The sequence below is a fragment of the Mus caroli genome, chromosome 10 (genome assembly GCF_900094665.2).
Source record: "Mus caroli chromosome 10, CAROLI_EIJ_v1.1, whole genome shotgun sequence".
NCBI lineage: Eukaryota > Metazoa > Chordata > Mammalia > Rodentia > Muridae > Mus > Mus caroli.
Genome location: NC_034579.1, coordinates 47,899,738 through 47,913,337, shown reverse-complemented (window position 1 = coordinate 47,913,337; position 13,600 = coordinate 47,899,738). Strand labels below are relative to the sequence as shown.

The following is a 13,600-nucleotide window of genomic DNA, read 5'->3' as shown; positions in this document are numbered from 1 at the left end:
CACTATCCTGCATAAGTTGTCCTTGTGGAATTGAAAGTTGTATTCCCCACATGAAACTCAAGAAGAAGGAAGACCAAAGTGTGGGTGCTTCAGTCCTTCTTAGAAGAGAGAACAAATTACTCATGAGAGGAAATATGGAGACAAAGTGTAGAGCATAGACTAAAGGAAAGGTCATCCAGAGACCCCCACTTGGGTATCCATCCCATATACAGACACCAAACCCTGACACTATTGTGGATGCTAAGAAGTGCTTGCTGACAGGAACCTGATATAGCTGTCTCCTGAGAGGCTCTAGCAGAGCCTGACAAATACAGAGGTGGATGCTCGAAGCCAACCATTGAACTGAGTACAGGGTCCCCAGTGGAGGAAGTTAGAGAAAGGACTGAAGGAGCTGAAGGGGTTTGCAGCTCCATAGGAAGAACAACAATATCACCCAACCAGAGCTCCAGAGCTCCCAGGGACAAAACCACCAACCAAAGAGTACAACACATAGAGGGACCCATGACTCCAGCTGCATGTGTAGCAGAGGATGGCCTTGTTGACCATCAATGGGAGGAGAGGCCCTTGGTCCTGTGAAGGCTGGAGTCCTAGGGTAGGGGAATGCCAGGGTGGTGAGGTGGGAGTGAGTGGGTAGGTGGGGGAGCATCATCATAGAAGCAGGGGTAGGGGGAATGGGATAGGGGACTTCTGGAGAGGAAACTGAGAAAGGAGATAATATTTGAAATGTAAATTAATAAAATATCCAATAAAAAATAAATTTAAAAGAGACAGTTGTATACCTACAGCCTTCTTTAATATTCTAAATTAAATGACCAATGTGTCTAATTTGACTTTTTGAAACTATAGTTCAGAGACTCTGCTGTTCCTAATTTGGAACTATTTTTTCTCTTGTTTTTATTTGGACCTGTGCTCATTTCTCTGCTGTTCTTGCTATTTCTAGCATCTCGAGGGAACTGGCATCATGGCTGTCACAGTGCAGGCAAACACAGGAGAGAGGCAGCAGTGTGGTGCTTTCGTAAAGCATTTATTTTTATTTGAAAACATTGTACAGTTGTTACATTGCCACAGCCAGTCCATGGGGGAACATGCAAATAGAAAAGGAGATTGCTTGTTCGGCTTCCTAGTGTAAAGTTCTTTTTCTCTTTTTCTTTCTTTCTTTCTTTCTTTCTTTCTTTCTTTCTTTCTTTCTTTCTTTCTTTCTTTCTTTCTTTCATATTTTGGTTCATATTTCCCATCGTGGTGTCAGGCTTAGTGTGCTTTGTTATGTGGTGTGAAGATAGACTCCTACCCATGGGGTAAAATCTGCACTGATAGCTAGCTGGGAACTACTAAATGGTTACAAATCAAAAATAAATGCCAAACAAACAATACTACAAGCTTGTCAGAAGGTTAATAGCACAAGTTAGCAATACCTAAACTAAACATTGAAATATCTTCATGGGACACAGTGGTGCGAACTTGTCCATTTCTTGGTCTACCTGTATATGTGTTCGAAGCTGTGAGTAGGTCTGACCAAGGCAAGCTCTGTCCTCAGTGCAAGTCTCCACTGAGAAAGTAAAAACCACCACTCATCTCTGGTAGGGTTTAAGAGAGCTGTGGTTTGCTTCTTATCAACTTCATACAGAGGACTGTTCTCATTGCTTGAGGTGAGAAGAGTGGTAGATTAAAATGCCAGAATTCTTGCTGGTGTCTACTGAGGTTATGGAATCTCAGAAACTAAAACTGCTACAGTTAATATTACCCTATTCCCACTTCCCACCCCGCTCTCAAACCACCAATGCTTTCAGATCGAAAACATTTTTCTTTGCAACTTTTTGTCTTTTTCCCTTAAGGGTCAATCCTAAACTCCTAGTCTTGGATGAGCCAATGTTACCAGCTTTATGAATGGAGATAAACCAACACAGGTGCACTAATGTCTGATCACAAAGACATTGGATAACAAAAAGTATACAATGAGCTCATCCTGATATTCACATTTGGTTTCCATACAATGGAGTCAGTTAAAACATCCCATAAAATGGTCCAGACAGCCATCTTCAGCCATCAGTTAATTGCAAACCTTTTCAAAATGTAACTTTTAAACTATTCCCAGCCTACTGAGTAGACGTGGAAATAATTTCAGCCACTTGTTTCTCATTAGAGTTTACAGAGTGTCTACAAATTAGAGTCATAAAAATGAATAAAAAAGACAAAGACATTTGGCTTAAAATAAATACTAAAAATGCAATAAATCAAGTAAATTATGCAAACCAAAGGAATGTAAACATAAAAATAAAACCACAGTCAGTAAGGGTCTTCAGATCTGAATGGACAAAACATTCAGAGAAAGATATTTAATCGGCTTAAAAGGTAGCACAGAGCAGATGTTTTCAAGGTTATTATGTGATGTGTAGCTTTAGCACAAACCTTTCTCACCCCTGCCCACTCCACCCTAATAAAGAAAACCTATTTCGAAAGGAGTTGAACTGATGTGAAATTTGCACACCAGGAAAATAGTTTTATTTTCTATCTCCTAGGTCAGAACTAAACAATATGTTAGAGGGAAATGTTATATTTTCTGATGGAAAAAAAAAACTAAAACTGAGTTACAGTGTTCAAGCACATTCCTTATTTTGTGTATGTGTTGTTCTCATAAGACTTATCAAAATAGATCATGTGACTGTTCACAGACGAAGGCAGGCAAAGAGTCTGGTAGACAGCCCGAGAGCTTCTGCCAGCCATGTTTACGACTTGTTGAGGTCCTACTTTGCAATCTGGTCTTACCAGTGGGAGAGACCCCCACCTCCCATAAGTGTTTTGTTTTGCCTGCTTGCTTAAAATATGTTGACTTGAATTGCCTCAAGTTACATAAACAAACATGTATACAAACCCTGTAACTCCATCAAGGATCCATTTGAATGGTATTGAAGTCAGCCAAGCTACAGAGAACTTCCACACTGACACATGAAATTTTCTCTACATTATAAAGGTCTGTGGTATTTCTTAATTTTCTGTGTTTGGAGTGGGGTGGGTATGGGGGAAACATTCTTGAAGACAGCAGAGTGATTAAACTAGTGATGTATTAAGCTTTATTGGGATGCTGTAGCATTCTTTGTGAGTAGAGTTGCTTTTCCTTATATTCTGCTATTAGGTGGGTGCTGAGTGTGATCAAAGTGCCAGACTTTTCAGTGGTGACATCTTTATCACTAAGTGACCAGAGCATGAGCTACTAACAGAGATTTCTCTATAAAGTACCTTGACTCAAAGAGGTGGGACGAACAGTGGGACTCCACAATAAAGATAATTTCCATGTTGGCATACTTCCAGAAAGGTAAATAAGAGGGTGGAGGCCATGGCTTTTCCAGTCTCTTGATTAATTTCCATGACATCATTATGAACATAAATGAAAATAAAAACTAAGTTTTGAGGAGATCGATATAAAGGAAGACAGAAAAAGAAATTAAGAAACAGATAACCCTAAATATAACCCATATTTCTAGGGTTTGTTTAAGTGGTAAAAATGGGAGAGTCTCTATCCTATCTATCATGTAATTACAGGGCTTGGTTAGATGAATCTCCTAGGCCAGCAGAAAGCCAGTGGCCTGGAATAAGCAGAAAATGAAATATAATGGCTCTAATGTTGGTTTTATATCTATTCCTAGAATAGAGAATTGCATGGTCAGTTTCCCCTCCCTACAAGGGTCACAGCACAAAATCCTCATTGAACAGGCAATCCAACAGGTGACAGAGGATACCATTAGCCACAAGGTCACCAGGATGGGCAAGCTTCTGTGGCATGCATCACTCGCATAGTCTGTGCAAAACAAACAAACAAACAAACAAAGAAAAAGTATGATTCTTAAAAAGTGACTTGCCATAGAAAAGTGGGATTTATGTTGGGTAGGTGAGGGTCTGGTAATAATTCCCATCAGGAATAAAAAACCTTCTGAAAGTTGTGTAATAACAGTAACAATTAATAATAAAGATCATAGTAACAATGATACTTGTTTTTGATTCAAAAATTTTCACAGTAATCAATGGAGGGGTGGGGACTGGGTCAGGATACACACTATCAAAACCTCTCTCTGAGTCAGGTGGATTGAAGCCTGAGTCTCCAGTGGTCTTCAGCTTCTTCCTTTGATGAAAGGAGGGCTAGCTACCTTGCGGTCCACCTGTGAAACTGCACCTACTAAATACCTTTCTCTATGTACAATACAGAGATGATGGGCAAACACATGGCCTCGGAGTTGTCCTCAGTGGGCAGGGCAGGTCTCTCCCTAGGCCACACGTACATGGGGCTCTTCTTCTGTCTCCTGGCCCAGGCTGGTGTAGGTGACTGAAGGCTCTACCTGAGCCGTGCTGGGTAAGTCCACGACAGGTCCTGAAGGATTGCGGAACTGCTTGTACACTCGGGGATCCTGGGCTATGTATGTAGAGGTGGAGGAATACAGCACCAGCCCGATGAGGATGGTGAAGAAAGACAGGAGGTAAAGACCTGAAAACTGAAACACAAGGTGATTTAGGATCAAAGTGTAGCCACTAACAGATTAATGACATCCTAGGTCAGAGAAGCTGCCCAGTACAGGAACATGCAATTTGATGAGGTAGCTGATACTCTTGATGGAAAGTGAATGTTCTTCTAAACTGGCTTTGTCTTATTGATTCCTTTTGTCTTTTTTTTTTTTTTTCTCTAGGCCTTGTGGCTAATGAGAGGAACATTTAGCTAATTGTCCCTAAAATGCCCATCTGAGTACCTGAATTGCTTGGGAAGGCTAGTTAAGCACAAATTAGAATACATCAAATTCAACCCCCCCGCCCCCAAATCTCCAACATCACTCTGTGAAGAGTTGGTTGTCTGTGGCCTCATTAAACCTAGAAGAACTATAGATATTTCATTGAAGGGCATAATGAAGCTACCAGCGAAGAAGCCTCACTGACAGCAGTGGCAGGGCACTTGTTTCTCATTAATCCAAAGCAGATGTGATTTGTCTCTCCAGTAAGAACTATTGACCTCAGTAACTACCACCGCAAGATAAGATTATCCTTGAACAGGGCGAGTCAATAAAACACAACATTCCTCCCCTTGTCATCAACAACATCAGGACTCTGCCTACTTTGTTATTGTTCTTCCCAAGCTGTTTGATTAACAGTTCAGAGGGGTCTTTATTTTGTTGTTGCTTGTTTGTTTGTTTTGCTGCTTTGCTGTGTGTGTGTTGGAAGAGTGGTGGGTACAAATTTATAATGTCAGGAATGCTTTTGAAAAGTTATGACCCTGGCCCTTCTTTGGGAGATATGTTGGGTAGTTTATCAGGGGAGAATAAGGTTTAAAAACAAAAACAATAAGTATTGCCAATGTTTCTCTCTCCTTTATTCTTGACTCCTTTACTCACTCACCCCTTCATGGTTTCTTACAATGCTTTCTGTGTCTAAAACATGCTAGTATATACCAAGAAAATAGAACTGTAAAAATAAGCCTAGCTCTTACCATCAGGGATTTAATACATTAATCATGGAGAAAAAAAGTACACATAGACCAAAACAATACAATACAGTTAAGGCACACCAAACCTTATTTCAGTACATTGCAATCAGCCCACTTGTAGAGAGACTCTCCTGTTCACTGTGTGGAAACTTCAATTATCAATAAAAATGCTTATAACCAATGAGGAAATAGGAGGTGGGAGTTCTGGCAGAGAGAGGATTCTGAAATAGAGGTGGATGTAGGAAAGGAGATTGGGCTCCAATGATGATGGAGATGGTCACATGAAAAACTGAGGACCAGCTATATGGTATGAGTTAGAATAGAGTAAGTGGGTAATTAAGGTATGAGTTAGTTGGGGAACAAGTCAAGGGATTAGCCTAGGCATGTGTTCATAGATAAGCAGTCTCCCAGTTATTAGTTTGGGAACAAAGAGGATGAGTGCAGAAACACAGTTACAGATGGCTCCAATTATACCCAGTCTTGGTCACTATGTAGTTTGAGTGAGAATGACCCTCAGAGGTTCATATATTTGAATACCTGGTCCCCAGTTTGTGAAGGATTAGGAGGTGTGGCCTTCTTGGAGGAAGTGTATCACTGGGGCCAGGCTTTGGGGTTTCTAAAGCTCATGACACACTCAGTTAGCTCTGTCTGCTTCTAAGTAGTTCTCAAGATGTATGAGTTCACAGCTACCGCTCCAGTGCCATGTCTTCCTGCCTGCTGTCCACCAGGATGATCATGGACTCACTCTCTAAAACTGGAAGTCCCAGAGAAATGCTTTCTTCTGTATGTTGCCTTGGCCATAGTATCTTATCACAGTAATAGAACAGTAATTGAAACAACCACATCCTTCATCTCTGATAGAAAAGATCTAATTTATTTTCATTGTCTATTTTTGTTTTAGCTCATACTTTAGAACAGCTGTTTTCAACCTGTGGCTTGTGACCCATTTGCTACTCGGAGACCCTTTCACCAGGGTCACACTCCACACATCCTGCATATCAGATATTTACATTATGATTCATAACAATATCAAAATTACAGTTATGAGGTAGCAACAAAAAATAGTTTTATGGTCAGGGGTTTACCATGACATGAGGCATTGTATTAAAGGGTTGCAGTATTAGAAAGATAGAGAACCACGCTTTTAGAAGTAGCAGGTGGTAAACAAAGATGCTCTGAAGCTAGGAGAGCAGAAGACAGGAAAATGATCCAGAGCTTGAAGGTAAGTTACATGGTGATTGTAAATGTGCTAAACCTCTTGCAATGTTAAACCAGGAGATGCTGGTTCAACAGTGGAAAAGGCAATTTTGGAAATGACACAGAAAAAAAGATGTCCTTGTGGCTAAATGTCTTGCTGCAGTGTCCTTTCTCTCCAGCCTTTTCTGTCTGCAGGACCAAAGTAGTTAAGACTAAAGGCTGTTTTCTGATTTTCTTCCTACAGAGCTCTTTGCTTTGTTCCCCAATTCCTTTCTTTTTCACATTCTGGCCAGATGGCAATACTTCTGAATGTGGATTTATGTACTAAATTCAACTTGGAGCAGATTCACTTAATTAACTTGAAATAATTAATTAGGTGTTCCTTAATGAAAATAAATGTGCCTGCTTCTTCAAGTCACAATTTTTAAAAATCAGGGAAAGAAGATGAGCATTGCAGTGCTGGTTTTCATGGCCCCAGGAAGCCTGCTCATCTTCAGACTCACCTCCTGAAATCCACATCCTTTAGCTGGTGCTTAGTACACTGGATGGCTTTTCTCCTAACATCATTATCATTTTGAATATTTTATGAATGACTCTTGCTCATATGTTTTTGTTTCAATCGAAGACCACCCATTTTATGGCCTTAGGTACTTACTGCTCTTGCTGGCCCTGAAAACAGAGAGGCCAACAACGGAGCTTTGTAGTTACCACTGCCTTCTAACCCTCAAGCTAGATTCAAGTCTTTGGTCTAACACTTCCTTGCTGTGATTCTTGTCAAATTTCTTGTACCTTCAGGTTCAAGTTTCCACATCAATCAATGCCTGTACTGTGCACGATTACGATAAAGATCAGATTAGATAAAACATGTAAAGCGCTTGGGACAGCTACCTTGCCACAGACATGCAATTCATATTAGTTTCATTGCCACTCTTGTAGCTGTACCATTTATAAGGACACAAAACTGAAAGATTGTGCCATAAATCTACAACTGGCTATTTTCTTGGGCATTCAAGATGACAGCACGTAGTGTATTTCTAATTCATAGCTACTTAATTCATATAGAACTCATTCTAATTTTTTTCTCAAAAGATGGATAGCATGTAGTTCCAGGTAACAGGATCATCTTGGAAGTCACCCAAGAGGTTTTATTAATACATAGTAGAGAGAGTTTTCATTTCCCCCAGAAAGGAATAGCCTGGCAAACATTGGTATTAATCAGAATAAATATCAGATATCATAAATGGTGACAGAAACATTTAACTTATTTTCCAAAAGACAAGATGTTGCATTTATTAAAAAAATAACAATGAGAATTCTGATGAGGTACTTAATGGGATAATCCATAGTTCTGGGTGTCTCATTTATAGAGCATTTGTTTCGAAAGTTAATCAGGCAAACAAAACTTCTGTGTGGTCTGTGTACCTAACTTACCAATTGCAGAATTGTACATTCTGTTCCAAAAGCAAGCAGAACAGGACTTTCCCTGAGATCGAGTGAGGTGAGAGCTTTATGCACTTGAGACAAGGTGCATCTCAGGGAAAAGCTCGTCTCCATCAAGAAACAGTGCTGCCTAAGTGTACTTGGTGGTTATAACCTTAACTAATGGAGGCCTCTAGCTACCTGAGTATTCTGTGGGAGGACAGAAAGCCAGCATTTCATCTGCCTTGTCGCTGAAGAAGCAGAGGAAGGACGTGTCCTGTATCAGCACTAGTGCCTCTGATTCTTTGGTATTGTCCCTGTCTTTACAGGTCTTTGGGAAAAGGTCTGGAAAACATTGTGTGGCGAGAATACCTGAGTATTGCTCAATGCAAGTCCTTGTGATGGAATAGCCAGCAAGGCTGATTATAATGACTCTTCAGTGAGGCATTAAATCCAGATTTAGAGCACTGACATATGATTGATCCTTACGTAATGTGGCATTCGGCACACCATTAAGAACAGACCACATTTTCACTTTATTTTGACATTAGACACCCAAGTTAAAATTTAACAAACCCACAAGTTCATTAGACATTAACCTACACAAATAGAAAGATAGCAAAATTCCAGAGAACGTTTATAAATATGTCAGGGTTTCTGAAGTAAGACGGTGAATTATCAGTTTGTGCCATGAAACTTTGTGAATGAGAACAGTTGGTAAAATAAGAGAAAGACTGTATTCTAAGAAAGAGAGGGAGTGGGAGGAATGGAGGGAAGAGAGAAAGAAGGGAGAGAGAATGAGAATAAGAACTGGGAAGAAGAGGCTGGCAAGAGAGTGGAAAGAGCTCAAACAGAAAGGTGAAAATGTGGAAAACAGTCCACAGCTTCCTAGGGGAAGGAAGAGATGAAACCATAGCTACAGATAAGCCTGGTGATTTTAGGCAGCCCGGAGGACAAGAGATTCAACATCCTAACCAGTGGAATATAGACATTTCTTTTGAGGTTTGGTCTTTTGTTATGTACCATAATGCTAAATGTGGGCCCCCAAGACCTCAGAGGCTAGAGTCCACAGACAGACCCAAGTGATACTATGTGAGCTTGCCTCCAACTTATTTCTGATTGGTGAATAGAGATGCTGACAGCCAATAGCTGGATAGAAGAGAGATGGGCGGGGTTTAGGGTTCCCAGCTTAGGGGTGAACAACGAGGGGGAGAAGAACGTGACTGGAGGAAGAAGCCGCCCTGGAATAAGAATCTTAAAATATGGTCATGTGTGTTGGCTAATTTCAGTTCAGAGCAGTCCAGAGGAGTCCAGAGGAAACATGGCAAATTATATAATAGGATTATTGGTTGGGAAATAGACATAATAGCATAGAGGATAGATATCTGTCCAGCTCTTGTGCTAATTAAGGCTTATTGTAATATAAAGGTTATGTGTGTCTTTTATCCAGGAACTAAATGGTCAAAGGTGGGGTAGAAAGCCTGGACTGGGATTAAAAATTTCTACAACACATTTTAGTGACTAAAGAAAACAAAATGATAATGGTAAACACGACGTGTTAGTTGAATGTAATGGTCTTTCTGTGGAGACCTGCTAAATGGGAATCCTTAGTCTGTTGAGTCCCTACATTACAGAGTTACTCAAGGTGGACACTGTGGAAAACATCCACTTTAAAGGGAAGTAGCTCAACTCATTGTGTGTCCTGGGGTTGGAGGGAGGTGATGATTCAGTAATGTGAGTCCACCCTGTCACCATGTGTTTCTCAGTGGGCTTGGGGACCACACATTTAGCCTCAAAGAGCAGTTGTTGGGTACAGAGCAGGGAGAGGTCTGGTGGCCTGTTCTGGGCAAGCTGGAAGCTGTGTCCTGATTAGGATCCACTGATGAGAGGCTCTGCCTGGACCTGAGCTGCTACCACTGGTCTGTGCCAATTGCTATTTGAGCCAAGGAAACCAGACAGACCTGGCTCCAGAGAAATACAAACACAAACATATTGGCGTGGGACTGCCAAATTGTGCTACTGCATAAAACTGAAAGATTTTTTTGTTATTATTAGGCCTATTAAAATATAAAACACTGACTTCTAAGTTTACTAAATGGAAATAGATGAACTGGTGATAGACAAGCTTTTTCCAAATACTTTCCAACTCCCCTGTTGTCTCACCTTATTTTTCCTCTTTCCTTTGTCTTACTTTTTGTTAAGAAAACAAAAGCTCTAACTCTTGCTAGATATTGCAATACTCCTTTCTTCTATAAATACCTTTAAAGATACCAAATCTACCGACAGTCACCAAAACCAGACGTTTCTAGAGAGTACAAATCCTTCCTCCTAATGCTCTCCAATATTCTTTATCTGGGTAATTCAAACCTGAAATCTATGCTAATATAATCAAGGCAGAAAGGAAAGGGCCTTAGAATGCCAAATGGGTTGTCTATCCAAATCGGGAAACCAAGGTGTTATTAAGATTTGCTATTCAGAAAATGACTTATTCCCTAGGAATCAGAGCCGTTAGAAAGGGGTGAAGTGGCCTTGAGGTTCTCAGCCTCTCTGGATGACTAACATTGTCATCCATGACAAGCCTTTGTCTTCACTGTAGTTCCTGGTTTATGAGGCCTTTGGTTTGGTTTGCAAGACCAATTCACTTGGTATTATAGTTTGTGCAGCCAATCCCAATAAAGTTCCTTTACAGGCAAATGTTCTCCCCTGTGGGTGATTTCACACATGAGCGCAGCAGCAGAGAATGAAAAATGGATTTCTGACATTATCTTTTATATGACAAACAGACATTTCCACTTGGCTTGATGAATTGATAGCCTCGTTCATGTATTTCCTAGAGTCCAGTATAAAAGACTGTACTAGTCAAGGGGCTTACTCCATGGAGTATTTAATTACAGCTCAGTTTAAACCATGGCTGCTCAATGGCTCATTTTTGTAACTTTCCCATGAACCTTTGTTATTATCACATCCCACAGTCAAGACAGGATTGCACTGGTGTGGGAGACTGCGAAGTAGCAGTTGCCTTCACATCACTGGAGTTCTTGTATCACAACACATCTCTTTCCCTCAGTACAACATTAGATTCACCCAAGGCTGGAGTAATTTAGGAGACCATATGTGAAAACCTTTGAAGTCTATTTTGTTTGTAGATATGTGTGGCAGGTCACACATCTCAAAGATCACCTGTCCCACTTCAGTGGAATCTAGAGCTAGACACAGAAGTGTTGCTACTCATTACTTGATCTGCTGATCCCCTGGCAGAAGTTTTAGTTCCAAGAGAAGCAAGCTTTCCTCAGGAAATAGAACAATGATCACACCGAACTAGAAATTGAGATTGTCACATGGCCACTTTGTACTCCTGCTTTTGAATCAACAGGAAAGGAAGGGAGTTGGCTGACTCAGAGATTACTCCTGATTGCTGTGAAATCTAAACACAGAGGCAAGGTGGGAATTTTCTGGGATACAGGCCACCGTGATAACACTTTAATCCTGCAATTAAAGTCAATGAAAGACTACAACAATCCTATCTATGCAGGACTCCAGTGACTCAAACCCTTCTGGAATGATAGTTCCAGTCATCTGAAGGGTAAAGATGATGACCCACTGATGGACAATTCAGCCACAGAAGCCAGATGGGAACAGATGGTCACCCAGAGCCATAGGAGAATACTCAGCTCCCTTAAACCTAATCTTTGGTCGGGAATATTCTGTTTAGACTCCTGGCATCCAAACAGTGAGAGAAGTACGTTTCTGTTGTTTTTAAGCCACCACATTTGTGGTAGTCTATTTTAGTGGCTGTATGAAATGAAGAGGATTGGTAATTAGTCATTCACTCAACCATTAAGCATTAACTGTGAGCTAAGTTTATGGATACTCTCTGCCAAATCATCTGCTCAATAAACATAGTTGAGTTCCTACTGTGTCCTATGCTTGAATGATGATGATAAGTGGAGTGAGTATAACTCTAGTTTCCAAAGACTGACAGTAAGTTCTAGTGATAGACCTGTAACATAGGAAAACATTAAGAAGGACCAGAGGCATATCCCTGATAGGATACGGAGGAAGAACACCCAGAAAGAAGGACACTGAGAAGAGAATTCCCAAAGAGTACAGGGCCTACATAGGTTAAGAGCCTAAGGACACACAGTGTTGGTCATGTCTAATACTTGATGGCAACTCTCAGACAAGTGTTTATACTATTCCCATGCTCATCTTTAATGACCCATAAGGAAAATATTATTATTTCCTCTTTTCTTAGAGAAAGACTATAAAGCACTGGATAATTTAGGGTGGATGCTGGAGCCACAGGCAGGGGCAGTGTTCAGAAGTCAGTAAAGAATTTATGTTTTACTTTGAAATGCAATGAGAAAGAAGTGTCACTATCACTTGGCAGGTGAACATATTCTAATTTATAACTGAAAGGGTTCACTCTAGTTGCTGGTGGAAGATGAACTATAGAAAGGGAGGAGGAGGAGGAGGAGAAGGAGAAGGAAAAAGTTCAGGACACGAGTACGTGGTCTAGATGTGTTGTATGGTTGGGATTCATGGTCGCAGGAGAAGAGGAACCATTTTAAAGGAAGGCAGATGAAATGTGGAAGATAAAAAAGAGAGAAGTTAGTATTGAATCTCAATTACCAAAAGTGACTGTTTCTAGGAAATATGATTCTCTGTGTGTAAACATGTGTATGTGTGTGTGTGTGTGTGTCTGTGTATCTGTGTGCTCAGACATGCATGTGTATGTATGCACAAGTGTGTGTACATGGGAGCCAGAGGAAAGCTTGAGGTATCATTATTGGGGAACTATCCCCACTTATTTTTTGAGACAAGGTCTTTTACTGATCTAGAACTCACCAAGTAGGCTAGGCTGGCTGACCACGGAGTCCCAGGTATCTCTGCCCATCTCTGCTTGCTAGTGCTGAGACTACAAGTGTATACCAGCAAGTCTGACTTCTGTAACAGTTTTGGATTGAACTCAGGTCTTCATGCTTACAAGGAAAGAATTTACTGATTAAACTTCTTGAGGCCAAGTAGGATTCTTTGGTGCCTTTTTCACAGTTTCTTTATTCTCCAATAAAAGGTGTTATTTTTTTTAATCATACAAAATTTAAATTTATCTTTCATATTGCTAGTGCAAGCTATGTATTCTTTTTTTTATCCTTAACAATTACTTTATTAAGTGATTTATGTGGATTTTTTAAAATTTTATTTATTTTTTTATTACATATTTTCCTCAATTACATTTCCAATGCTATCCCAAAAGTCCCCCATAACCCCCCCCTACTTTTCTAACCACCCATTCCCATTCTTTTGGCCCTGGCATTCCCCTGTATTAGGGCATATAAAGTTTGCAGGTCCAATGGACCTCTCTTTCCAGTGATGGCCGACTAGGCCATCTTTCGATACATATGCAGCTTGAGACAAGAGCTCTGGAGTACTGGTTAGTTCATCATGTTGTTCCAACTAGAGGGTTGCAGATCCCTTTAGCTCCTTGGGTACTTTCTCTAGCTTCTCCATTGGGAGCCCTGT

At 40.5% G+C, this 13,600-nt stretch overlaps 1 protein-coding gene across 1 annotated transcript in view; it reads right to left on the bottom strand.

Moving 5' to 3' along the window:
• Nucleotides 1–1,003: 1,003 nt before the first annotated feature.
• Slc35f1 (solute carrier family 35 member F1) overlaps nucleotides 1,004–13,600 on the bottom strand; it is a 415,554-nt gene continuing 402,957 nt past the window's right edge. Inside the window, exon 8 of the mRNA XM_021174621.2 lies at nucleotides 1,004–4,481. Coding sequence (XP_021030280.1) covers nucleotides 4,257–4,481 — 225 coding nt within the window. The 3' untranslated portion in view covers nucleotides 1,004–4,256. The remainder of the gene's footprint in view (nucleotides 4,482–13,600) is intronic.